Raw genomic sequence first — 24,750 nt, 5'->3', positions numbered from 1 at the left:
AATGAAAATATCACCTTAAAATCCTAATAAATAAATAAAAGGAGACATATTCGAGACAGATTGTGGTGCATTGTGGGTAGTGATAAACGGACGGACATTTTCCGATAACTTGTGTATGAAAAATGGCTGAAGCCCTAGTTAGTGCACTACACACTAGAATCAAATGCGATTTGAGACACAGCCGCTTGTTTAGGTTTCCATGGGTAACCAATCTCAGATAGTTAGGAATGATTTTTCTCAGCGTGTGTTTGTATAAAACTTAATATGATCGTTTTTTAAGACTCACAGTTTACGTGATTTGTGTGTTTAAATGTGTAAATTACAAACCAGCACGTAGCTAGGCACTATGATTGCTTTTTAGTCAGACGTTAGCATTAGCTGTATTAGCCAATAGCTGTCTGATTAATATAAATATATAAAATAATCGCTGTTTGTGGAGATATTTGACAAAATGTTTACAAATGAATCTCTCGATGTTATTGGCGTTGAATCATCGTGGAGAAAATCCAGCCAACAGCAGAACGATTCGGTAAGTTCTAATAAACCGAACTATCGCTGGCTGTGTTCCAAACCGCATATTATTCGAATTACTAGTGTTTCTAAGTAGTGTGCACTATCAATGACTTATTGCTGCTCTTTGTAGTGATTATTGCTCGGTTTAGAACGGAACCAGTGTATGATCGCCTCAGCTTGAGATGTGAACGTAACAGCACTTTTAGTTTTATTCAGAAGTCATTTCTGGTTGTTAGGTGCAACTGGAATGGGTTTACCAGCAGATTATGTACATTATCATCAGCATATAGATGGACTAAAGCCACTTATATAAATACTATTGTTTCTTTTGTAAGTTGTAAACAGAACAGGTCCGAAGACTGAACCTGGTGGGACACCTTTTGCTGTTAGCACAAGTTCAGGTGAAGCATTTCTTATAGCCAGTCACACACTGCTGGCTACTAGAAACTCTGAAACTCTTTTCTAAAAGTTCAGTCTTTTTAAAAGCAGTGAATGATCATCTGTATTTAAAAAAACTTTTTGAAAAATCAATAAAAATGGCTGCACAGAAGCTTCTTTCTATTTAAAGCTGAAATAAGTGAAATTAAGCTGCACAGTTGCTGGGCTTTTCTCTAAAAACAGATCACTGTCTGCTCAGAAAAGAACGAGCTGAGAACATTGATTTAATCTAAATATTTATTCAATTTTTAAATATATTTGCTAGGCGTGATCTATAATTGTTGGGCAGATGCTCCGCTTCCTTTATGTAAAGAGGTTTTTTTTATGCAAGCAGCCTTCCAGATCATACAAACTGTATTTAATAATAAGGAAAATAAAACAGTATCTTAAGGAGGTAACTACAATAGGAGCGGCAAGTTTAAAAGGTTGGGATTACAGGGCCTTCCCCATACTGTTGTCATCAAGTTTGTTCACTGTGTAACTGAGGGGGCGGCACGGTGGCTAAGTGGGCAGCACTGTCGCCTCACAGCAGGAAGGTCCTGGGTTCGATCCCCAGGCGGGGCGGTCTGGGTCCTTTCTGTGTTGAATTTGCATGTTCTCCCCGTGTCCATGTGGGTTTCCTCCCACAGTCCAAAGACGTGCAAATGAGGTAAATTGGAGACACTAAATTGTCCATGGCTGTGTTGGATATAATCTTGTGAACTGAAGTGTAAAACATGATGTTAAAATCCTAATAAACAAACAAACAAACAATATTTTTTAAGTTTTTCTTTTTTAAGTTTTTTTAAGTCTCTGAGCTTCCTAATCATGAGTCGTGAGGTTGTGAGGACTTGTGTGCTTCTCCTGTCCGGGGACGATTTGTGGTTCCATGAACTTTCCACTTTCAACATTTCAAGATTTAAGATTAACTTTATTGTGACTTCACTGTACACCAAGGTGTATAGAAAAACAAAATTACGTACATTGGGTTCATCCTAAAACACTGCAGATTTAAAATAGAGAGTTTATATACAACAGTAATGAAAAATATAAAATATGTGGGACTGAAATAGGTACATGACAAGTTACATATAACAATATTAATATTCACATGCTGAAAATTGCACATAGTGATTATTACAGCTATGAGTATTGCATATTAAGATATTGTGCAAATGATTTACCCTTAGATAAAATATGCATCAGAATTTGTTGATTTTGTTCTGTTCAGGAGTCTGATGGCTTGTGGATGATGGCTGCAGTTTCCTTTGTAGCTTTGTTTCATCAATTTGTTCCTGAGAACTTTAGGACTCGCTCAGCTTCATCATGATTCCCCTCGCTGGTGTACGGGCGGAATTCAGGATCTAAAACAAAAGAAATTAAACACGTGTTTCCTCTGACAGCTCGTCTGTGCTTCCTTCATTAGAAAGCCTGCCAGACGATGCCGGTTCAGACCGCCGAGACAGAAACTCAGGCCAGAACGGTTTCATCCAGCGGCACCCAGACCGATCCACCCGAGATCCTCGGTGATCAGCTCATACTGGATGAAGATCTCCCCTCTCACCTCCTGCCCGGTCTGCTGGACTTCCTGCAGCGTGTGGAGGACACGGTCATCAGGGAGCTGGTGAAGAACGTGAAGAGTCATGCTTTTGATGGATATGATGTAAACTGGGCGGATCAGAATCAGACGGTGAGGATCTGATTAGAACTAGTTGCTACTTCTTTCTGATTGTCTCTGTGTTTTTTAGCTTTTTTGTGTGTGTGTTCCCATGTGCAGGTTTCGTGTTTATACAGCCTCCGGTACCCGGGTGCTCAGGTCAGAGGGCTGCAGGTCACCGGTGTGTCGTGGAACTGTACCGGCTCTGTAATCGCCTGTGCATACGGACGGTAAAAACCTGCTCCTGATTCTATTACATTTACTTTGACTTTCATTTCATAGCACACAGGATGAACCTGAGCATATAACTCTGTATTGTAGAGCTGATAAAGGTTTGATAAACTAATCCCTCACCCATGTGGTTATATCAGCTAGTGTTGAGTGGAGGTTCTTGATGCGGCGCCGTCTGAGGGATGGAAGATCACGAGCGTTCAGATTAAGCTCTCACCCTCCACCTTTACACACTGAAATTCCTCCTGATTCCTCGAATGGTTTAATGATATTCTGCACTGTAGAGGGAGAACATGCAAATCCCTTCCAATCTTTCTTTGAGGTTCATTGTTTTTAAACATTTCAATCATTTTCTCACACATTTGTGGACAAACTGGATCCTCTGATCATCTTTACTCATCAGAGACTCTCAGCCTTTCCTGGATGCTGCTTTTGTACCAAACCATGATCACAATCACCTGTTCACATCACCTGTTCACATCACCTCAATATTTAGTGTTTTCACCTCATTACGAGCCCTAAATCGCCCCCGTCCCAACTTTTTTTGGAATGTGTTGCAGGCCTGAAATGCAGGAATGGATGTTTATTAATAAATGAAATGAAGTTGAGCAGATAAAAGATGAAACATCTCAGGTTCATCCTGTCTGACATCAAATAAACGTCAAAGTCAGTGTAAATGTAAAGTAAACGTTCCGTTTAGCGTTGATGATGGAGACTGGAGCTCGGAGAGATCGTACGTGTGCACGTGGAATCTGGACCGACGAAGTCTGAACCCCAAACAGCCTGACACGGTTATAGACGTTCCGACAGCGGTCATGTGTGTGTCCTTCCACCCCCTGCGTCCATCCCTGATTGCAGGTAAAATTCACTATACAGAGGAAAGTATATTAAATTCATGTGTTTCAGTTACAACAGTCGCTATCAGGTGTAATGTGTGTGTTTATTCCACAGGAGGGCTGTACAGTGGGGAGGTTCTGGTGTGGGATACCAGTCGTACTCAGGATCCTGTACTGGCTCAAACTGGGATGTGCCCAGATACCCACAGAGAACCAGTATATGAGGTCATTCTCTCTCACTGTGACCATAACTGCATCTGATAGACGAATCGTTTAGTGGTCAGCAGTCTGATCGGTCTGTGTGTGTGTGTGTGTGTGTGTGTGTGTGTGTGTGTGTGTGTAGGTGAAGTGGGTACCCGGGTCTCGTCGTGGAGATCACATGGTGCTGAGCGCGTGTTCAGGAGGGAGGATCCTGTGCTGGAGTGTGGATGCGGTGGAGGGTAAACTCTCCCTAAATAACGGTTACGCCCTCGTCAAACATCAGCTCCCTCAGAACAGCTCGACCAACAAGGTGTGTCCCATCATCACATCTGTAATCACATCTGTAATCACATCTGTAATCACATCCATCATCTGTTATCGCTCGCTCTTGATTTTTCAGGCTCGAGGAGGCACCAGTGTAGGCGTGACCTCTCTGGCGCTCTCACCGTGGGATTCGGACGCCTTCCTGGTGGGTTCTGAGGGGGGTCTGGTCCTGAAATGCTCCTTCAGCAGTCAGACAGTAGCTGCGCTGCCCCCTGATGGCGAGAGTGTCACACTGCGCGCCCCGGCGCAGTTCTGTTTCTCACCGAGGGCCGGCCCGGTGCACTCGCTCCACTTCTCGCCCTTCCACAGGTGAGTGTGAGCTGATTGAACATGGAGTCACGCTGACCACACGCTGACCGCTTCCATTTCCTGTTCTGGCTGCAGGAACCTGTTTGTGAGCGCGGCTACGGACGGACTGGTTCACGTCCACAGCGTACTGCAGCCCGGGCCCCTGCTGGCCCTGAGGGTCTCAGACTCGTACGTGTTTGGAGTGAGATGGTCACCTGTTCGGCCCCTGGTGTTCGCTGCCGTCACCGGGCAAGGTGGGTTTCAGCTGAGGTACAGGTGAGGTCGGAAAAATGTACATACACCTGTGGGGGACCTCACAGTACAGCTTTAGTACAGCTCATGACTTCTCTGTGCCCATATACATAGGTCTAGTTTGACTGCACTGTGACACAGTGGTCTTATTCACAGCATTTAGTGGATGTTTTTTTTTTTAACCAAAACAATTGAGGGTTAAGGGCCTTGCTCAGGGGCCCAACAGTGGGAACTCAGCACGGTAGGACTTAAACCAGCGACTTTCCGATCAATAGTCCAGTACTTTGACACCTGAGCTACCTCTGCCTGTGGTTTCTAATCAGACACCATGGAGGTCTGGATGAATCAGGAGCTGCCGGAACACAGGCATCACTGTTTACAGCCAAGCAAGCTTTACATCACCACAGGCTTTAAAGTGGTAATTTTAAAGCTGCACACCAGCCTCTAAACCCGTTCTAATGTAAAGCTTGCTCGGCTGTGGACCCACAGATGAGTGGAACTCTCACTCTGTATTTTTCTCCGTGCAGGTTTGGTGCAGGTATTCGATCTGGGTCGGAGGTCACTCAGAGCAGCAGCCACCATCGAGCAGGAGACCGGGGCGCGGTCGGCGCTGTGCGTGGAGTTTAATCAGCGGCAGCTCCTGGCGGTGGGCAACGCAGACGGTACCGTCAACATCTGGCAGCTGAGCACCGAGTTAACGGAACAGCAGCCGAGAGAGAGCGGCGTGCTGGAGCAGCTGGCGGACCAGGTCGCCGAGTGAAGGGGGGATTCGATCAGTCAAACTCGGGAAGAACTTGAGTCACGTGACCCTGGAGTGTCAAATTCAGTCAGTAAAATGACTGATTTCACAAGGATTCAAAACGATTCCACTACTGACACGTTCAACTATAAATACAAACTCACCAGAGAACAAGGAGAAAGTTTACGTAAAGTTTACGTTTGTTAAATGTTGACCTGTGAATTTGTGTGTTGAGGTCTGTTGAATTTGTGATGTTATCGGACTACAAATGATTTAAATAAAGCGTCACGCTGAGGAGGTGGAAGTCTGATGGTAGAAGCCTGATTCATGTGCATTTGTAGACACATCTGGGAAAGATTCGGATATTGAGGATAGATTTGGGATATGGGGATAAAATCCCACTGGGTTTCAATAAGCACCAGTGAAAAACAGCAACCGGTACTAGAGTTCCTAAATCTGTCCTGCAAATGCTTTTTCTTTTACTACTGAATGGGCACAAATTCCCATACACAGACATACCTCACAGTCTTATGAGAAACTACTCAGAAGAGTGACTGTTGTTCTAGAGGGATCTTTTCAATCAAAAATGATCACTAATTAATACTCTTCACAACTGTATAAGGGCCCTTCCGCTAAATCGGTACCATTTCCATCCCCAGGACATTATATGTATAAATGTTTATGAAAATTCACTTTAAAATGCATTTCTTTAATTGAGCAAAGTGTCCTGCACTTTGATCTAATTACAAATTTATGATCTATAATTTAAAACCTTCATAAAAACTCTCTATAACACTGAAATATAGTATTAGTTTACGTCCCCTCTCTAACCTGACACTTTAGAATGAAATATTACATTTACATTTTCTGCATTTAGCAGAAGCTCTTATCCAGAGCGACTTACAGAAGAGCTTCCATAGTAAACATTTCATTTCTCTAGTTTTAGTAAACAACAGTCGAAGAACACAAATCTGCTGATATATATAATATATAATATAAATATAATATAATAGAGTAAAATCTGTCAGAAATGCTTTTATCCTGCAGTGTTTGGTGACTCCAGGGGGGGTATTCCAGAAAGCAGGTTTAGCAAACTTTAAACTTAACCCTGAACTCCGAGTTGACTTATCTCGCCGTATCACAGTTTTTAGTTCCAGAGTTTTTGGTTCCAGAAAGGTGGAACAGAGTTGAGTTACTCAGTTCTGAGTAGATTAAACCCAGCCAAAGCGCGGTCACGGTTACCTATGAAGAGGCATTCTCAATAGAGTGGTGATAAAAGGATTCACCGTGGATGTGAATGATAGAAAGAGTAGAGCGTCATATTTTACACCAGTACAGCTGGAAATATTAATGTTTGCACATGCAGATTATGAAAATGTTTTAGACATAAAAGTAATTAAAAAATATAGTTAAAGTAATAAAAAACAGAGCTATTTCTCTATTACTTTACTGTTGTTTTATCCTTTTCTTTTGTAATTTTTATTAATAAAGCGTTTTAATGCTAGGCATACGTTTCAGATGAACCAACATACAGTAGCCTTGCCTATATGTTCAGCGTCTCCTACATCCATGGAGAGCAATGCATAAAGTGTGCAAAGAAGAGACGGCTGATCCACAATGTGTAATAAACAAAATTTTAATAAATTAAATCCAAATCTGTCAGCTACCCACCCACACAGCTGTAACGTATATACATATGATAATATGTGTAAAAAATTAATACTTGAATAGACAGTGTGAAATGTTGCAACTAACCCGATAACAGGAGGCAACATTCATCAAAATGTAATAAAATTATTATTTAACATCATTTTGCAAAGACTTTTTGTTATTCGTGTACAGACAGGGTTTTCTCTCATTAATTTGGCTGTATAAAGACAGTAAAAGGAAAAATATAGGCCCTATTTTTAAGTAACAATCATGTTTGGTTAATTATTACAATTCATTTAAACTACAAAACATTTTAGCTTATTGAACTGTGTGTGTGGAAGGTATTCTATATTAATCCATAACATTCCATCCATAATGTTATAATTAATGTTATAACAAGCCTTTTTATTAATATTGTAATAAGGGACAGTTGCAACTGTCTTTACATTGACATCTATAATAAAACCTGCACAGATTTAAATAATAGTAGTTTACAATATTTTACTTAAACAATTCAGACAGTATGACAAAAAAACATGAACATTTAAATGACATTTTTAGCTTGAAATGTTTTTTCTTGCAAAAGGAATAGTTGCATGTGGCTGCTTTCTTCCAGGAAGATATGGATTATGAATATCAGTATAAGAGCTCAGCTCATTCCTGATTGGAAAAATAAACCATGTTGCAACCGTCACCACTCTTTTATTTAATAACTTCAATAGCATTGAACTCTTATACTGACACTTACCCTTTATTTACCCTTTATTACATAATAATAAAGATTTTTATTAATAACTTTAATGTATGATGTTCATGTAGAACACAACATGCTGTGTGGATTTCAGAAGACAAACATTTGTGAAGTAAAGTTGTAGCTGCTTGTCTTGGATGTCAACAACGATAATTTGCTATTGTTAAGCCTATAGCAGCACCGTTCGAAAGCTATTGAAGATAAAAATATGAAACCAACTTTACCGTAGTGGTATTAGTGCTTGTAAATTAGGTTCATTTTATGGACTCAGTCACTCAGTAATGTGATCCGGTTCACTTGAGTCACTTGTACTGACATCTTGATTGTGATTGATTTACTGCATGAAAATGCATCCAGATATCACTTATCTTCCGTCCACTCATCTTCTGTAAATAAATCCTTCTCTCTTCATTCTCTTGTCTCCTCACACTTCTCTTATCAGTGACAAGTTGACACTTTTTTCTAAGTGGAATCTTGATCATGCAGGAGGGGGGGGGGGGGGGGGGTGGACTCACCTACCAATCAGATGGGTATATTAATGGGTCAAGGGTTTAAAATGACCATGGGGAAGGGCTATGATACTCCTTAAGTGGTACATTACTAAAGTAGCCTGTAAGCATTTGCATTTTAATAATAATAATAATAATAATAATAATAATAATAATATAACTATATTTTGGTGTTGTTTTGCTTACAAGAAAATATGCTGCATTACTAATCTATACCACTAATAATAATAATAATAGTAATAATAGCATGTGCATAAAATCAGTCACATAATGAACACCAGTGTGTTTAACCGCTTGTTTATTGGAATATTTAACTTATTACTTAGATTTACGGACTGGAGTGCAGCCTGTTCAGCCAAATCATCCGAGTCTGTGTTTCAGTGAGTTAGACAGAACTGTGATAGCTGTGGAGTCCTACAAGTTCCTGGGCACAACGATCTCCAAGGACCTGAAGTGGGACAGCAACATCAACTCCATCATCAAGAGGGCTCAACAGAGAATGTACTTCCTGTACCAGCTGAGGAAATTCAACCTACCCCAAGAGCTGATGGTGCAGTTCTACACAGCCATCATAGAATCCATCATTACCACATCCATCACAGTGTGGGGCAGCTCAGCCATCAAACACGACACCAAGAGACTGCAGCGCATCATCAGGTCTGCAGAGAGGACCATCGGTGTAAAGCTGCCCACACTGCTGGACCTGCATGCCTCCAGAACCAGGAAGCGCGCAGGGAAAATCAGCACTGACCCGTCTCACCCTGGCCATCACCTGTTTCGGCGCCTTCCATCAGGCCGACACTTCAGCCACATGAAGACCAGAACGACCAGGCTACAGAGAAGCTTTTTTCCCACACACCATTGTGCTCATGAACAATTGAACACTACAGAACTGTTAATGCTCGGGACACTTGCTTATCTACAAATTACCTATTTAATTTAACCTGCTTACCTATTTTATGTAACCCTGCTTACACTGGTCTTTCACATTCATTTCATTTCTTATTTAGATTAATACTGAAGACATTCAAACTATGAAGGAACTCGTATGGAATTATGTAGTGAACAAAAAAGTGTTAAACAAACCAGAATATGTTTTATATTTTACCAACTCTACCTCTGCACAGCACAACTGATGGTCTCAAAAGAAATTCCAGAAATTAACTCTAGACGAGGCACAAACATTAATTGAAAACCGTTCCAGGTGGCTACATCATGAAGCTGATTGAGAAAATGCCAAAAGTGTGCAAAGCTGTCATCAGAGCAAAAGATGGCTACTTTAAAGAATCTAAAATATAAAACATATTCTGGTTTGTTTAACACTTTTTTGTTCACTACATAATTCCATATATGTTCCTTCATAGTTTGGTTGCCTTCAGTATTAATCTACAATGTAGAAAATAAATAAAAAAATCTAGAAAAAACACAGGAATGAGAAAGCGTGTCCAAACTTTTGACTGGTACTGTATATATATTTTTATTTTTCTATAGTTTTTATACTGCACAGAACTCTGCACCTTTAACCCATAATGTGAATTACACATGCTAATAGTTTACAGGTATGAATGTGTGAAGTGTGTGTTAAAGAGAGAGTATATGTGTGTGGGTGTGTGTGTGTTTAAGACTGTCCTTATTGTATTTATTGTGCACTGTTAGCATCTGTATAACCAAAGTCAAATTCCTTGTATGTGTGAGCACACTTCTGATTCTGCTCGCCTTGTGTACTGAGCAGCAGCCAGTCAGAGGACTCACAGGATCCGGGTTAATTGAGATTTCGAACTCGTGATTCCTGATTCAGTACAAAGATTCGAATCATTAACCCGGGTGATTCAGGAACCGCCCAGCTCTACTGTAACCCCGGTTTAGGGTTAAGTTAACCTGCCAGCGAGCAGGTTAGCTTCAGAGCGTAAGCTGCTATAATAACTGACACGGGCTCTTTATTCTCGGGTTTTTCGTTAATTCTGAGTTAACTTACCCGGTTTGATCGCTTAACTCGCTTTCTGGAATACCCCCCCAAATCACATCTGTGTTTTTAATCTTTATTTTCCATCAGAAATGTAGAATAATGTGGTTAAAATCCCCTCAGTCCTGTTACCCTCACACATTCATCCTCCTGATCATAAACATGTGAGAATATTCTGATCAGTCAGGTCACATTTAGGACAGAAATGTTCCTGATCTGTATCTACTGAAGCTCACGGGAAGAGCATTAGTAGGTTCTCCTTTTTCCCCCTGTATGTTTGATAATATTGTAACTGACGGAGAAGATTCGTCTCCACGTTCATTTCTGTTACCTAAACCTTCATTCCTGTTAAAAAGATGATTTTGTGATAAATCACTAGACTGTGCCTGGTGTTCTCGTGCTTCAGCATGTTCTCCATGCTGCTGTATTTAATGTATGTACTAATTCTAGGTTAAAAACTCAGTCCTGTTACTTTCAGTCCTGTTACTCATATACACTCATTCTCCACTTAGAAACCTCGTAAACATGAAACAAAGGTGCCTGAGATTCGAGCAGAACACATTCTGAGTAGTGAAGTGTGTGTTACTAGATTCAGTGTAAATAAGAGAAGGTTTCATTTCACCCGTTACTACATGCACATGGCTCCACCTGCAGACCCCCAGTAAAAACCAGACAGCACGACGTTTCCAGTTCTAATCAGTAGCGTTTATTAATGAATGAATAAATGAAAGGTTACACACTGCAGAATCACGAGCACTGGTAACAGCCTGCGGTCTGTTTACGTTTCTCTAAATCAAGCAAAGCAGTGAAACATTCACATTCACGTAGAGCACAGAGTAACGACAGCAGAGTGAGTGAAGCACAGACGCATCAGATTATCAGATCCAAGCGGTTACAGAGAGAACTATAGTGCTATAGAGAGATCTAACGTCAGAGTCATGCCGTTCAGCCGTGTGTCGTAGCGCGAGGGAGGGTTAACGAACGCGTCCCGATCGGTCCCTGGCAGGGCGGGGATCAGTTGACGAAGAGCGAGCGGGTGAATTCCACGAAGTCGAATGCCGACGGGAGCTCGCGGCCCTTGCTGTCCAGGTACGGCTTCATGTGAGAGATGCAGTAATCGGCCTGCTCCTTCGTCAGGTTCTGCAGAGAGAAAACAGTTCAGAATCAGCCTCATTAGTTCTGGAATAGAACCAACGCCCTCCTGCACCCACCGAGAACCCCCACCCTGGCCCAGGAGAGACTCAGGCTATCACTCAAACACGTGCACGGCCGCCGGTCACGAACTGCTATCTGTGAATCGTCCATCTCTCAGTCACATACAGGATCCTGGACCGGCCAGCAGAGGGCGCAATTACAGCAGCAGCAGTGAGGAACCCGTTTAACCAGGCAGTCGTGCCAGCGCAACAGCACATTTATAGTTAATTAAACAGAATTAAAATCAATATCTGAGCTCACTGTAAGAACCGTGTATTTATTTCACTGTGGCTAAAATTAGATCTAGATTCTGTTTAGGATGCCAGTTTATCCTGGCGCATCACCCATATAATCACCACCGCTGTAAACCAACACCGCCTCTGACGTCTCTCCATGTTTAATCACAGAAATATAAAATATAAACATGTCCCTGTATACGACTGACCAGCGTGAACATGTGAAAAGGTCACAGGTGATAAATCAGTCAGGTGTCCTAATACTTTTATTATTAGGTTTATTATTCACTAGGGATGTAACGATGCACCACAAAAATCAGTTCACATGTAAAATGAATCGATATTCACTTTCAACAGAAAAAGGCGCTGGTGCTATTCACCTCGCCTGGTTGACGTCACTACAGGGTTGCCAGGTTCGGAATTTTCCAGCCAAATTTACTTATGTGAGGATACTTTCTTTATTTGTATTATTTATTTATTTATTTAATGTTTTTTTTTTTTTTTTTTTTACACAATAAGGGAAATGTGCAGCATTGTTTGGCATAGTTTGTACCCACCTCAGAAGTAAAAGGACATTTATTATTTAGATAAATAAAAGATCAGCACAAATACAGGATATTATTATTTTTTTAAAGAGAAATTTTGTCATAATTTGTCTTTAATTTCATTTTGTTTAAAAAAACCCAGTATCGTGAATCATACCCATACCGTATTGCATCGTGGGTAGAGTGTATCGTTACATCCCTATTATTCACACATCAGAACTGAACGCGGTTAAAGAACCGGGGCCGTACGGTGCGGTGAGCTCTGGTTCTTGGTGCTGCAGCTCCGTCTCAGATTATCGGTCACAGGAAGGTTCTAGATGGTACAGAACCGAGGTTCTTTATATAGAACGTTAGCGTGAGGATCCGTACCTGGTAGAGCTCCTCCTTGGTGACGTACGGTTTGTTCTCGGCGCTGAGGGCGCGGAACGCACTCTCGATCTCCTCGCTGGACTTCACGTTCTCCGTCTCCCGGCTGATCATGAACGCCATGTACTCCTGCAGCGACACGTTTCCATCCCTGCAAACACACGGGCACCAATCATCAGGGGTGGAGCGGATGTGAACATCAAACAGGAGGCAACAGTCTGGGGAAGGCCCGTTCCTGTACTAACATGACTGTGACTACGAGCACAAAGACCTGGTTCGATGAGTTTATTAATGGAATGAATCAGAGAGGGGCGCTGGGGTGGCACTGAGATCCAGGTTCGAATTCAGTGGTGCTATCAGATGGCCAGACGTCTACACAGACATGACTGAATTTATCTCTTGGAAGGGGGGGGGGGGGGGGGGGGGGGGTATTCGTACCTCGTACCCGGCCCACTGTTTGGAATCTGCAGTGATTACTGCATTACTGTAGGGGGTGTCACAAGTACCTGGTGCTAATTAATATCCCATTATTAGAAGTAATTAATAACCTCAGAACAGTCCAGAACTACAATTAATAATAAAACCAGAGGCAGGACTCTGTGTGCCCTGAGTTTTGGTCTCTTCGGTGTTTCTCCCGGGGTCAGAGGTTACTGGCGTGGCGCTCACTCACCTGTTGGGGTCGACGGTGTCGAGGATGGACTCGAACTCTGGGTCTGGTTCTCCCTCCTCCACCATGGGCAGGTCGTAACCCAGAGAGCGCAGACACGACTTGAACTCCTGGTGGTTCAGACGACCCGATTTCTCCTTGTCGAAGTGCCTGCGGGACAGAGACCAGGATCAGTGTCGGCGCTATAGAACACGAGTGGAGGAGCGGACCGCAGGCTGTACTCACTTGAACATCATGCTGAACTCCTTCAGAGCCTCCTCCGTCACTCCTGTGGTGTTTCTGTAAACATCAGTCAGCAGCATCAGATCAAAATCCTGATTGTTTAGGAAATCCTGTCCCAACTATTCTGAAACAGCTCAAATAAAAACTATTTAATCTGACTGGGACAGAAGATCATTCATGTCCGAGTGTGATTTATCTTACAGCTGATCTGAACACCCACATACACATCGAAACCACAAACATCTGATTCATCACTATAGTAACAGCACCAAATCTGATCTCATACTGAAATAAACAGTGTGTGAGAGCTGTGTGCATAAATAAAGGTGTGTATGTGTATACATACACTATATACTGTATATATATATATAGTGGTGTGTGTGTGTGTGTGTGTACCTGGCTTGTATCTGCTGTTCCAGGTTGTGCTGCATCCTCATGCCCAGCTGGTCGAGCTGATCCCACTGCTGTGCCAGTCCCACCGTGCTGTGTTCAGTGTATTTATTATCCAGGATCAGCGCCTCCTCCATCGCTGCTCCCAGATCCTCGATCTTCTTCAGCTGGCTGCGCATGGCTCGGATCTCCTGGTGCTTCCTCTGCACACACACACACACACACACACACACGACGCTTACACTCCTGCCCGGCGTCCCGTCTCACACACCGCAGCTGAGCACAGAACATCTCTCACTCACCTTCGTGGCCTCCAGCTGAGACTCCAGAGTCCCAGACTCCTCCACCATGCAGGACCTGTTCAGAGAAGCAGCATGAGTACACCAGCACACACACACACACACACACCACCACACACACACACACACACCACCAGCCACGCCTACAGACACCTACAGCATCGCATGAGCGTACGCTAACTTCCTGTCTGCTCGCTGTAGGTTCAGCACTAGCATGTATATCTCAGCGTGATTCATGCTGGGCTCAGAAACTGCTCTCATCTCCAACAACATCAATTTGGAAATATTTTCATGTTAGTTCCACATTTTCTGGACTGTAAGGCTGAGCGCACTGTTCTGAGTTCACACTGCAATACACAGCGTGGTCCTGCTGGCGGCGCCACTGAGCTCTGAACTGGAAAACGCTCCACAGTGGCGTGGCTTCATCAACCTTTAGTACTGCAGTCCAATCTTATTAAAGAGCTACGAAGATACACCAGTGATCGGTAACCCAGAGCTCTACTCACTGTGGTACCAGTGTACCACTGATAATGGGCACCATGTGGTGGTGATGTAGAACAGGGGAATTTAACACTATTTTGGTTTCCTTGACAAAAATGTAATAACAGAATCATGTGTGCAGAACAAAGCTTGCTAGAAGGAACACATCCTGTGGGAACGTGATGTTCTGGACCACCGACTTGCTGTACCATATTTGCTGATGTTGGTACACTTTGTTAAGCATTAGCATGAGCTCTAGTACTGCTGTAAATCACGAGGGCAGGAGGTCGATGTAGATCTGAGGAGTCTGAGCAGGGAGATCGACCGATTGTACCCGACTCTCCAGCACCTCCAAAACCAGAACCATAAACATCTGTAAACATCTAGCAAGTGACACTGGTCTTATAGTCCAGAAAATACAGTAAACAGGCCAAGATCTGATCAGAAAAGATCAGAGCAGAGAAGATCAGATCAAAGAGGATCAGAGAGGATCAGAGAAGATCAGAGCAGAGTAGATCAAAGCAGAGCAGAGAAGATCAGATTCGAGAAGATCAGATTCGAGAAGATCAGAGCAGAACAAGATCAGATCAGAGAAGATCAAAGCAGATCAGAGAAGATCAGATTACAGAAGATTAGAGAAGATCAAAGCTGAGCAGAAGAGATCAAAGCAGAGAAGAGAAGATCAGAGAAGATCAGATAGAAGCAGAGAAGATCAAAGCAGATCAGAGAAGATCAGACAGCAGCAGAGATCAAAGCAGATCAGAGAAGATCAGACAGAAGCAGAGAAGATCAAAGCAGATCAGAGAAGATCAGACAGAAGCAGAGAAGATCAAAGCAGATCAGAGAAGATCAAACAGAAGATCAGAGAAGATCAAACAGAAGATCAAAGAAGATTAAAGCAGATCAGAGAAGATCAGATCAGACCAGAGAAGATCAGACTACACTTGATGATGATGATGATGTTGCAGTTTCCAGCCCTGAATCCTGAAGCACACGATTCAGAACGGCTTCAGCACTCCAGATCGAAGCTTCCTGAACGGTAGCCAGGCGTGCTCAGGATTAGGAAAGCGTGAGGGTGGAGCCCTGCGTCACTCCCGGCGGCGTTACGGTGAGAGGTTAGTACCGGAGCGCACTCGCAGAGCCCGGGCGCGTGAGGGGATTAAAACCCAAAACCATGTGGGGGTGAGGAGGTGAGAGAGAGAGCACACGAGATCAAACAGCATCAGGAGAATAATGGAGAGGAAACCTTCCGGAAAGATCGTCATCGACCTCGTACTGATACACCCGGATTACCCGGCGATACGCTATGCTAGGCGGGGCGGGGCAGGGCGGGGCGGGGCGGGGCCGAGGTGCAGGAGCAGGAGGGATGAATGGAGAAATCATTCAATCAAAGGAAACAAAATACAGAGTAAATCAAGAGATTAAACACCATTACAGCACCTAAACCTTCATATATACACACACACACACACACACACACACACACACACACACACACACACACACACATGTACAGTATATATGATATCATTACTACACACACACACACACACACACACACACACGAACACACACACGTACAGTATATATGATATCATTACTACACACACACACACACATAGTATATATGATCATATCATTACCACACACACACACACACACACATGTACAGATGTACAGTATATATGATATCATTACTACACACACACACACACACACACACACACACACACACACACACACACACACACACACACACACACATACACACACTGAGAGGAATAAAAGGTGATATTAACCCATCCAGCAGGTATGTCCTGATTAGAAAAGTGATTCCAAGCATCGGGAGAGGCGGCGAGAGAGGAGGAGAAAACAGAGAGACGGTTAAACATCGAGCCCCAGATCAGGAGCAGGTAAACACACGTGCACGTACAGAACACCAGCGCGGGAACACATCAAAGCTTTTCCCCAAAAACACCACACACACCAGCTCGGCAAGCACCAGAACTCGGACCTGGACCAGCGTTTTCATTCTGACCTCCACCCGCCACAGCCGGGGCCTCGAACCCTGAACCCAGCGAGTCCCCGACGCCTTCCTCCAGAGGTTAAGCCTGGGTGGAGAAGACTGGCGGCGCTGGGTTCAGGGCGGCACCGGGTTCAGGGCGGCGCCCGTCTTCTCCACCCAGGCTTAACCTCTGGAGGAAGGCGTCGGGGACTCGCTGGGTTCGGAATCAAGTGAAGGACGGAGAATACCACGCCATCGGTGCCTCCCTAGGATTAGTGGCTCCCTAATTTAGTCATATCCAATTCCAGATTACGAATCCGCCGCCGCTTGCTCGACCCTCGATTTGATCGAGCGCACGCGTCCGACCTGTGGGCACTTCTAGTCACCCGACAGCGTTGGGTTCCTACGCAGAGAGCCGTATCGCGTACGGAGAGCCGCGCTCCATGCTGTCCGTCCTTCTCCCGCTCAAACACATCTAACACCAGATCGGTGGCCTTGCTCAAGGGCCCAACAGTGGGACTTGAACCGTCGACCTTTCGATTACTAGTCCAGTACCTTAACCGAACTACTACTCTGCAATTAGGACTAGTTTTTCAGGCGGAGGAACACAGAATACAGTTGGTCGTGCCTGAGGGAGAGAAGGCTGGCAGGATGCGGGCTCCCCGTCTTCTCCACCCAGGCTTCGGGGACACGCCGTGTGGCCTTCCCTTCCTCGAATACATGCGCACAGAGAGCCGTATCGCGTACGGAGAGCCGCGCTATGCTCCATGTGACTCGCGCAACTGTGTTCGTGTGGACACCTGGCAAGATTGCCGGCCTTGCTCGAGGGTCCAACAGTGGCAAACTAGCCGTGGTGGGGCTTGAACCAGCGACCTTTCGATTACTAGTTCAGTACCTTAACCGCTAGGCTACGACAGCCCTACTATGAACTGCTAGACTGTAATTAGGACCTAGTTTTTGAGGCGGAGGAAGATCTGACAGGTGGGTGCTCGGCTGCAGGATACAGCTGGTCGTGCCTGAGGGAGAGAAGGCCGGCAGGACGCGGCATCAGACGTCAGGTTTGAAGACGCGGTAGAATTTATTTGATTCCTTTATGAAGGACACGTGGAGAACATGCAAAACACTGGGAACCCGGGCCGGCCCCGGCGCGCCCTGCCGTACCTGGTCTCCTGCAGCCACTGGTGGAAGGCGTTGGCGTGCTGAGCGAACTCCTGACGTAGCTTGTCGTTCTCCTCCTGCCTCCTCTGCTCCTTCTGCAGCTCCAGCTCGCGCTCCTGCGAGAACCCACAGCACAGGGATCACTCGGGGGTGGGGCGGGGCGCGGGACACAGGAGGGAGACGGATATATCCAAGTACCAACTCCTCTCGCGGCAATACCAACACTCACGCCGCTAACTTATGATACGGTATTTATTAGGTTCAGATAACCTGCAGAGATCCTGCATGAGCTTCACCTACCATACAGATGAATACAGTTGGTATACAATTACTGACTGTAGCCTATTTGTACTAGACGCTCTGTACCCTATCCATCAATGACCCCAATATTACTGTATTATTATTATTAAGCGCTGGACCATTCTTGGCTCCTGGCTTGCAATAACACTAACACAATAGTGTGTGTGTTGATCTGAGTATAGCAGGTGCAGCAGTGTTGTTGGGATTTTAAACATCACATTATGATCACATTACTTTTATCCAAGGCGACTTACAGTACCGTGACAGTATACAGTCTGAGCAATTGAGGGTTAAGGGCCTTGCTCGAGGGCCCAACAGTGGCAACCTGGCAGTAGCGGGGTTCGAACCCCCGACCTTCTGATTACTAGTCCGGTACCTAAACCGCTAAGCTAGAACTGCCACTGATCAATTTTCCCGCTTTCTTCTCCCACTGAAGTCATATCCAGTTCCCAAATTGTGACCCCCGATGCTGACCAAGGAGAGACGCAGACTACCACGTCCCATGTGCAGTCACGGGTCACTTCTTTTCACCTGCCAGTGACAGACTATGGCACATATAGTGACGCTATAATGCACCAACCAGCAGAGGTCGCAGTTCTGCAGCAGAAATGAAACTTGCGCCCTCTCCAACCCAACCTAACCTTGGGCACGGCCAATGGTGCCCGTTAGACGCCAGCCTGAACGACAGAGATGAAGCTCAGACACCTTCCATCAACCTCTCACACATTAACCCCCCACAGTTTACCTTGATGATCTTCTGCAGGTTCCTCCAGGTCTCCTCCAGAGCCTCCATGGTGAACCAGGTGTACGGGTTGGACACCACCTGGTAGCTCTTGATCTGGCGGTCCAGCTCGGCCAGCTGGCTGAAGTCGGCCTCGGCGGAGCTGAGCGAGGAGCGGAAGGCGTCGTGGGCCTCGCGCAGAGCCCGGATCTCCTCCAGAGAGTTGCACCGCACCGGGTCCGTCAGATCCTCCTCGGCGTTCTCGAACCAGCTGTTGAAGGCCGACGCCTTCTTGGCGAAGGTCAGGAACAGATCCTCCACCTGCAGGGGGCGCCGACAGGGGCAGAAGGTCAGAGTCAGAACATCTATCACACAACGACTTCCACCATCATCACCGTACATGGTCTTGGTGCCGCCCCGTGTGGGGACACCAGAGTTTCTCGACCAGACCGAACACCTTCGGGATGAATTCGAATGCTGACTGTATTAACCACACACACGGTTCTGGTTCCTCACACAGATCTTCGTACCTTTCTGAAGTGCTCCTGGGCCTCCAGCAGCTTCTTCTTGCGGGCGGCCGAGTTGGAGAGCAGCTGGTTCCAGCGTTTCATCAGGGTGGCGTGACGCGCCTCGATGGCTTTGGACTGGACGTGCTTGGCTGCCAGGAGCTGGTCCTTCAGCGCCGTGATGTTGGAGATGCCCTCCTGCTGGAAGGCCTGGAGTCCGGCGTCAAACGTTTCCTACAGACAGGCGGGAGAGGCCGTCAGAGAACATCACAAACATCTGATAACGACCTGCTGTAGATCAGACCGATCATCCAGGCTCATGAAGATCAGACCTGGTCTCCATAACCCTACGACCTCTCGATGAGTTGTCTCTGTTGAGGACCACCCAGAGGAATCTCAAAATCATGCTAGGTTATGCCATCTCCACCCTTCCCTCACGCTCCCTGTCCATCCCGACTAGTTGCACGACACCTGCTTGCTCCGATGAGTGCGGCGCGGCCGGCCGCATCTTTACACCGTCTAGCGGCAGATTCTTACAGAAGGACCACCGTACAACCTCCTTTTCCTCAGACACAGGCAGGCTGGTAGCACCACAGACATTGTGCCAGCGGATTAAATCGCCGTGCCACCCGGTGCTATTCAGAGAACTGACCCACATTTGCACCAGGTCTAGGTTGAACCACCATCAATAGGGGGCGCTGCACAACACACGATGTCACAACTTGTTTATTATTTTTCATTCATTCATTTTCTTAACTGCTTATCCAATCAGGGTCGGGGGGGGGGGGGGGGGGGGGGGGGGGTGCTGGAGCCTATCCCAGCTTTTCAATGGGTGCAAAGCACACAGTGACAACCTGGAGGGGGCGCCAGTCCGTCACACACACACACACTCATACACACACACATTCACCTATAGGGCAATTCAGTGTCTCCAATTAACCTGACTGCACGTCTTTGTACTGTGGGAGGAAACCCACGCGGACACGGGGAGAACATGCAAACTCCACACAGAAAGGACCCTGACCGCCCCGCCTGGGGATCGAACCCAGGACCTTCTTGCTGTGAGGCGACAGTGCTACCCACCGAGCCACCGTACCGCCCTTGTTTATAATTTTTAGATCAGTAATCAGAACCCAGGTCCAACTCGTCCCCTCTTCGTACCTGTTTGGTGAGCAGCGTCTGCACCGAGGACAGATCACGTCCATAATCGTCCGTCTTCAGGCTGTTCTCCTTCTCACCTAATGATCACACACACACACCCGTGTTAGCATTCAGTCCCAAAACAGCACGACCCGCCCCCCCACAGACACCCCGAGAGATCTCACCGATCCAGGACTCCACCACGTCGGCCTTCCAGTTGAACTGCAGGAACGCCGAGTTCTCGTCCAGCTTGGCTTTCCTCTGAGCGGCGGCTCGCTCCAGCTCCGCCACCTTCCCGCGCAGAGCCTTCATCTTAGCCGTGATGTTCTCCACGTGGTGGTTCTCCTGCACGAGCAGAACAACCAAACGTCAGAGCCTAACCTCAAACAAACCTGAACACGAACGGGGTCAGGGTCTCGGCGGGTACGGCACCTTCCCGACGAGCTCGTCTCCGTTGGCGCACACGTCGTTCACTCGGTCCCGGTGCACGGTGAAGTCCGTCTCGAACGCCTCGTGCTTCTTCAGCAGGCCCTGAAACCCAACCACAAGGTGGCGTGAGAGCCCCGCGGGGGTGGAGATGCAACGTTACGGTCCGCGTGATGTTTTGGGGTGACGTACCTGCACGGCCGCCAGCGTGTCACCGTAATCTTCACTTCCAACCAGGTTCAGCTTCTCGTTGATCCACGCTTCCTCTTCCTCCACGTTCGCCACAAACTGCTGGTACTCCAGCGACTCTTCCAGCCTCTGCCCCCTGCAGGCACACACACATAAACAAACAAGCTGCTTTTCATCCTGGAACCTCTGTGCCTCGGTGTACAAAACCAGCTCTATTTCATTTCAACTGTGTGTATGGATGAGCACGCTATACTCTGTGTGTTCCTCCACCGCTTGTGCTGACACGTGAACGGACAACAGGGGTCACTGTTGCAGCTTTAAAATGACACCCCCCCCCCCCAGTCTAGACACAGGCGCATTTCCCATCATCCTACACTCCAGAGAAGAGAAGAGGGCGTGTCTAAACTCTCAGCTCCCTTTAAAATGCTCCAACTGAGGCTCTTAATTCTGAGTGACGATCTGACCGAATAACGAGGGAGCGTCAGACGCCTCCTCAGCGCTGAAGATCAATCCCAGCATTCAGCGCGGCACCACTTTTCTCGGACAAATGTGAATGTGGAGCAACCAACACCCCTTTTCCACCCAAAAAACCCTGGTTCTTGAACCGGTTCTGTTCGGGTTTCTCTGAACCTTGGTGTTCTGTAGAGAACCGACGCGCGTTTCCACCAGTTTTTGAGAACCAGGCAGCGTCATCAGCGGTGGGCGTTACTTACTAAGAGTTAAGAGCAGTAATAACATGGTGGAGTGTGTGGATTATGTGCGAGCGTTTGTGCTGCTGTTACAGATGTTTGTTTTTATGTAAAAAGCAGCGATCTAACTATCGGTGATGAGAAGACGTGACGTGTTTGTCTCAGTTGTTGTTTTCTTTAGTTCATTAACGTTAGTTCATTTGCGCTTCGCTTTCACCGCGACTCTCGGCACAAATAACCGATTTGCTCAGCGCTCGACTCGAGAGATAAAACATCATTAAAGTTCCACAACACGAACAAACATCTGTGTGAAATAAACATCAGATCCAGTCTAACAGCTCCACGTGTATCTGTGTGTAACTGGATTTACTTCACGTGTGTTTATGCAGCTCGGGGAGATGAAAAAGCTTCAGGCTTTATTTATCACGTTAAGCGTGTTTCGTTCTGTCCGGGTCACTTTTATCTCGTAATATCTCACAGTTCATCTTTTTAAAGGCGCTTTGAAAATATCAACGACAAACTGGAGCAAAATGTGATCAGGTGAAGTTTAAAAGATAAAAATGCAGCATTAAGCGCAACATGACACGCTCACCAATCCCCCACGTCACGGTTCGGGCTGAATAACCCAGTATTCTGTGGTGCCAGATTGGCCCGCTAGTTCTCTGTCTGGAACCTCTTTTTTCCGGTGGAAACACGCGGAACCGGTTCAAAGTCAAGTTGCCGCGTCGGTGGATAAGTGTTCCTTCTACATGTAAATAAATTCTGGTCGATGTGTAATCTGTATCAAGGTGTAATTATACCAGTGTGGGTTTATTTGTAAATTGGGGCGTCGGAGACAGTTGAAGCGTTTCCGGTACACGGAGGGAGACGTTAGCCGGCGTGCTATCGGGTTTGAATGTCCTGAGGCTAACTGCGTTGGCTTAGTAAGCTAAAACTGTGCTAACGCAGAAAGTAGAGTGTCTAAATAATCTGATTATGAGCTCCAGGTCTGATTAGAATCCTCTCTATTTAGGGAGCTGATCAGGATTTGAGACGGACCCCCACATGGGCACGCTGGCACTCACCTGGCAGCGGCCAAATCCTTCAGCTCCTTCCAGTGCTCGACAAACTGTGCCAGCCTCTGCTGGATCTCCTCCTGCCCGATGGTGTTATCGTCGGACAGCTTCTTCCCCGTGTCGAGCACAGACTGGAACAGGGAGAGAGAGAGAGCGAGAGAGAGAGAGAGAGAGAGAGAGAGAGAATCCACGTCAGGATTTACCCGCCCAAAACCAAACGGGTTCCTAAACCAGGCTCCGAAACGACGCCCCTCACCTGAATGGCGGGCTCATGGGCGCCGAGCTCGGCCTCCAGTCTCTTGTGCTTCTTCCTCAGATTCTGTACTCCTGTCAAATCACGTCCATAATCCTCCGAACTCACCAACAACTTCTTCTCTCTGTCAGGATGAAGACAAACGCGTGGTTAGATACCACCAAACATCAAAGATCAAAGGAAACCTCCGAACACCAGGGCGTACTTGATCCACGACTCTTCATCATCCAGATCCCTGAAGAACTGGTGCAGGCGGTGCGACTCGTTCAGCTTGGCGCGCCGGCCCGCCGCCATGCTCTTGATCTTGGTGAAGCGCCCGTTGACGGCGTCGCGCTTGTCCTTGACCTGCGAGGTGTCGAAGGCGTTGCTGGTCATCAGGCTGTCGGCCTGGCCGTTCAGGTCCTTCAGACGGTCCTGGAAACAAGCGCAGGGTCACACAGTGAGAGTGATGTGAGGCACCACGAGAATGTGAACGTGAACTGGGGTGTGTTCGTGCCCCCCCCCGGCGCTCACCTCGTGGGCAGAGATATCGGCCTCCAGGAGCTGGTGCTTCTTCAGCAGGTTGTTGACGGACGCCAGATCTTTGCCGTAATCCTCCGACGCAAGAAGAGCTTCAACCTGAGAGACACGAGGAGGAGACGTGGAGGTGAGGTCTGGAGCCGAACAACATAAACACCTACACACTAATCAGCCAAAACATTAGGACCACCCTCATAAATCTGTGTGTGAGGGTCAGGGATCTGTTAGATGTTGATCTGATGGAGGTTCCTTGTAGTTAAACGCAGAAGATCTGATCAGCATAAAGACCTGAAAGACTGATCAGGACCAGACTGTTTGCAGGAGGTGTCACAGGCGGGCGTGGTCAGTCCTCACCCACAGTGGTCCAAGAAGGGACGAGCCAGAGGACATGAGGGCTGTGGTGTCTGGTCCAGACCAGCAGAAGATCTACTGTGTCTGTGTTCTCCACAAGATCTGACAGCACACAGCACTCCATTACTGTTTTACTACACTACCCACAATGCCGTTCACCCACCCTCTGATAGCCACACCCACTAATGTAACTGAACGCTACATTCTGGAGCGATTCGTTTTGTATCTGAAGACCCCTGGACCTTCTGAACGATGGTCTCAGCATCAGTGTCTCCATGGTTACGCACCTCAGAGAGCCAGAAGTCGAAGTCCTTGATGCCGGTGTTGAAGTTCTGCTGCTTGTTCGCTTCCTTCAGCTTCTGGCTCTTCTCAGCTGATTTATTCACCAGGAACTGCCACTGTTCATCCAGAGCTACCAACCGCAACTGCACAGGGGACACACACACACACACACACACACACACACACACACACACACACACACACACACACACACACAGAAACACACACAAACACAGACAGAAACACACTGGTGAGATCTTCATGTACTACTCACATATTAAAAAAATATAAAACTAAATGAGTTTCATTAAAATTACTTAGTAACGAATGAAATTGTATTTATAACTGGGTGGAACAAGAAGCCGGTGAGACTCTACACGGTCCGTGTACCTTTGGTTAGTCATTTTTTACCTTAAAAAACAAAAG

At 46.3% G+C, this 24,750-nt stretch overlaps 2 protein-coding genes across 13 annotated transcripts in view; one reads left to right on the top strand and one right to left on the bottom strand.

Moving 5' to 3' along the window:
- Positions 1 to 210: 210 nt before the first annotated feature.
- dync2i2 (dynein 2 intermediate chain 2) lies at positions 211 to 5,766 on the top strand. Of its 2 annotated transcripts, none has more exons than XM_063011398.1 (9): positions 211 to 529; positions 2,357 to 2,620; positions 2,708 to 2,817; positions 3,519 to 3,676; positions 3,773 to 3,879; positions 3,998 to 4,165; positions 4,256 to 4,488; positions 4,564 to 4,721; positions 5,247 to 5,766. In XM_063011398.1, the coding sequence occupies exons 1-9, from the start codon at positions 452 to 454 to the stop codon at positions 5,477 to 5,479; spliced, it is 1,509 nt and encodes a 502-aa protein (XP_062867468.1). In that variant the 5' UTR covers positions 211 to 451; the 3' UTR covers positions 5,480 to 5,766. The 2 variants fall into 2 exon arrangements, with proteins under 2 accessions (XP_062867468.1, XP_062867467.1); XM_063011397.1 differs by having other exon boundaries at positions 212 to 529; positions 3,770 to 3,879.
- Positions 5,767 to 11,014: 5,248 nt separating this feature from the next.
- Positions 11,015 to 24,750, bottom strand: part of sptan1 (spectrin alpha, non-erythrocytic 1) — a 53,179-nt gene continuing 39,443 nt past the window's right edge. For 7 of the 11 annotated variants that reach the window (XM_063011091.1, XM_063011089.1, XM_063011090.1 and 4 more), the window contains 20 exons: positions 24,330 to 24,467; positions 23,686 to 23,790; positions 23,378 to 23,586; positions 23,176 to 23,296; positions 22,929 to 23,050; positions 21,179 to 21,311; positions 20,993 to 21,091; positions 20,746 to 20,905; positions 20,582 to 20,658; positions 19,445 to 19,654; positions 18,939 to 19,235; positions 17,897 to 18,009; positions 16,530 to 16,547; positions 15,977 to 16,039; positions 14,254 to 14,308; positions 13,958 to 14,154; positions 13,565 to 13,618; positions 13,343 to 13,489; positions 12,676 to 12,823; positions 11,015 to 11,471 (listed from right to left, as the gene is read on the bottom strand). In XM_063011091.1, coding sequence (XP_062867161.1) covers positions 11,346 to 11,471; positions 12,676 to 12,823; positions 13,343 to 13,489; positions 13,565 to 13,618; positions 13,958 to 14,154; positions 14,254 to 14,308; positions 15,977 to 16,039; positions 16,530 to 16,547; positions 17,897 to 18,009; positions 18,939 to 19,235; positions 19,445 to 19,654; positions 20,582 to 20,658; positions 20,746 to 20,905; positions 20,993 to 21,091; positions 21,179 to 21,311; positions 22,929 to 23,050; positions 23,176 to 23,296; positions 23,378 to 23,586; positions 23,686 to 23,790; positions 24,330 to 24,467 — 2,592 coding nt within the window. In that variant the 3' untranslated portion in view covers positions 11,015 to 11,345. The remainder of the gene's footprint in view (positions 11,472 to 12,675; positions 12,824 to 13,342; positions 13,490 to 13,564; positions 13,619 to 13,957; positions 14,155 to 14,253; positions 14,309 to 15,976; positions 16,040 to 16,529; positions 16,548 to 17,896; positions 18,010 to 18,938; positions 19,236 to 19,444; positions 19,655 to 20,581; positions 20,659 to 20,745; positions 20,906 to 20,992; positions 21,092 to 21,178; positions 21,312 to 22,928; positions 23,051 to 23,175; positions 23,297 to 23,377; positions 23,587 to 23,685; positions 23,791 to 24,329; positions 24,468 to 24,750) is intronic. The other 4 variants (XM_063011097.1, XM_063011098.1, XM_063011099.1 and 1 more) reach the window with 1 other exon arrangement.

This window comes from Trichomycterus rosablanca, chromosome 16 (assembly GCF_030014385.1).
Source record: "Trichomycterus rosablanca isolate fTriRos1 chromosome 16, fTriRos1.hap1, whole genome shotgun sequence".
Lineage (NCBI taxonomy): Eukaryota > Metazoa > Chordata > Actinopteri > Siluriformes > Trichomycteridae > Trichomycterus > Trichomycterus rosablanca.
Note: the sequence above shows the minus strand (reverse complement) of the source record. Positions and strands in the feature narration are given on the sequence as shown.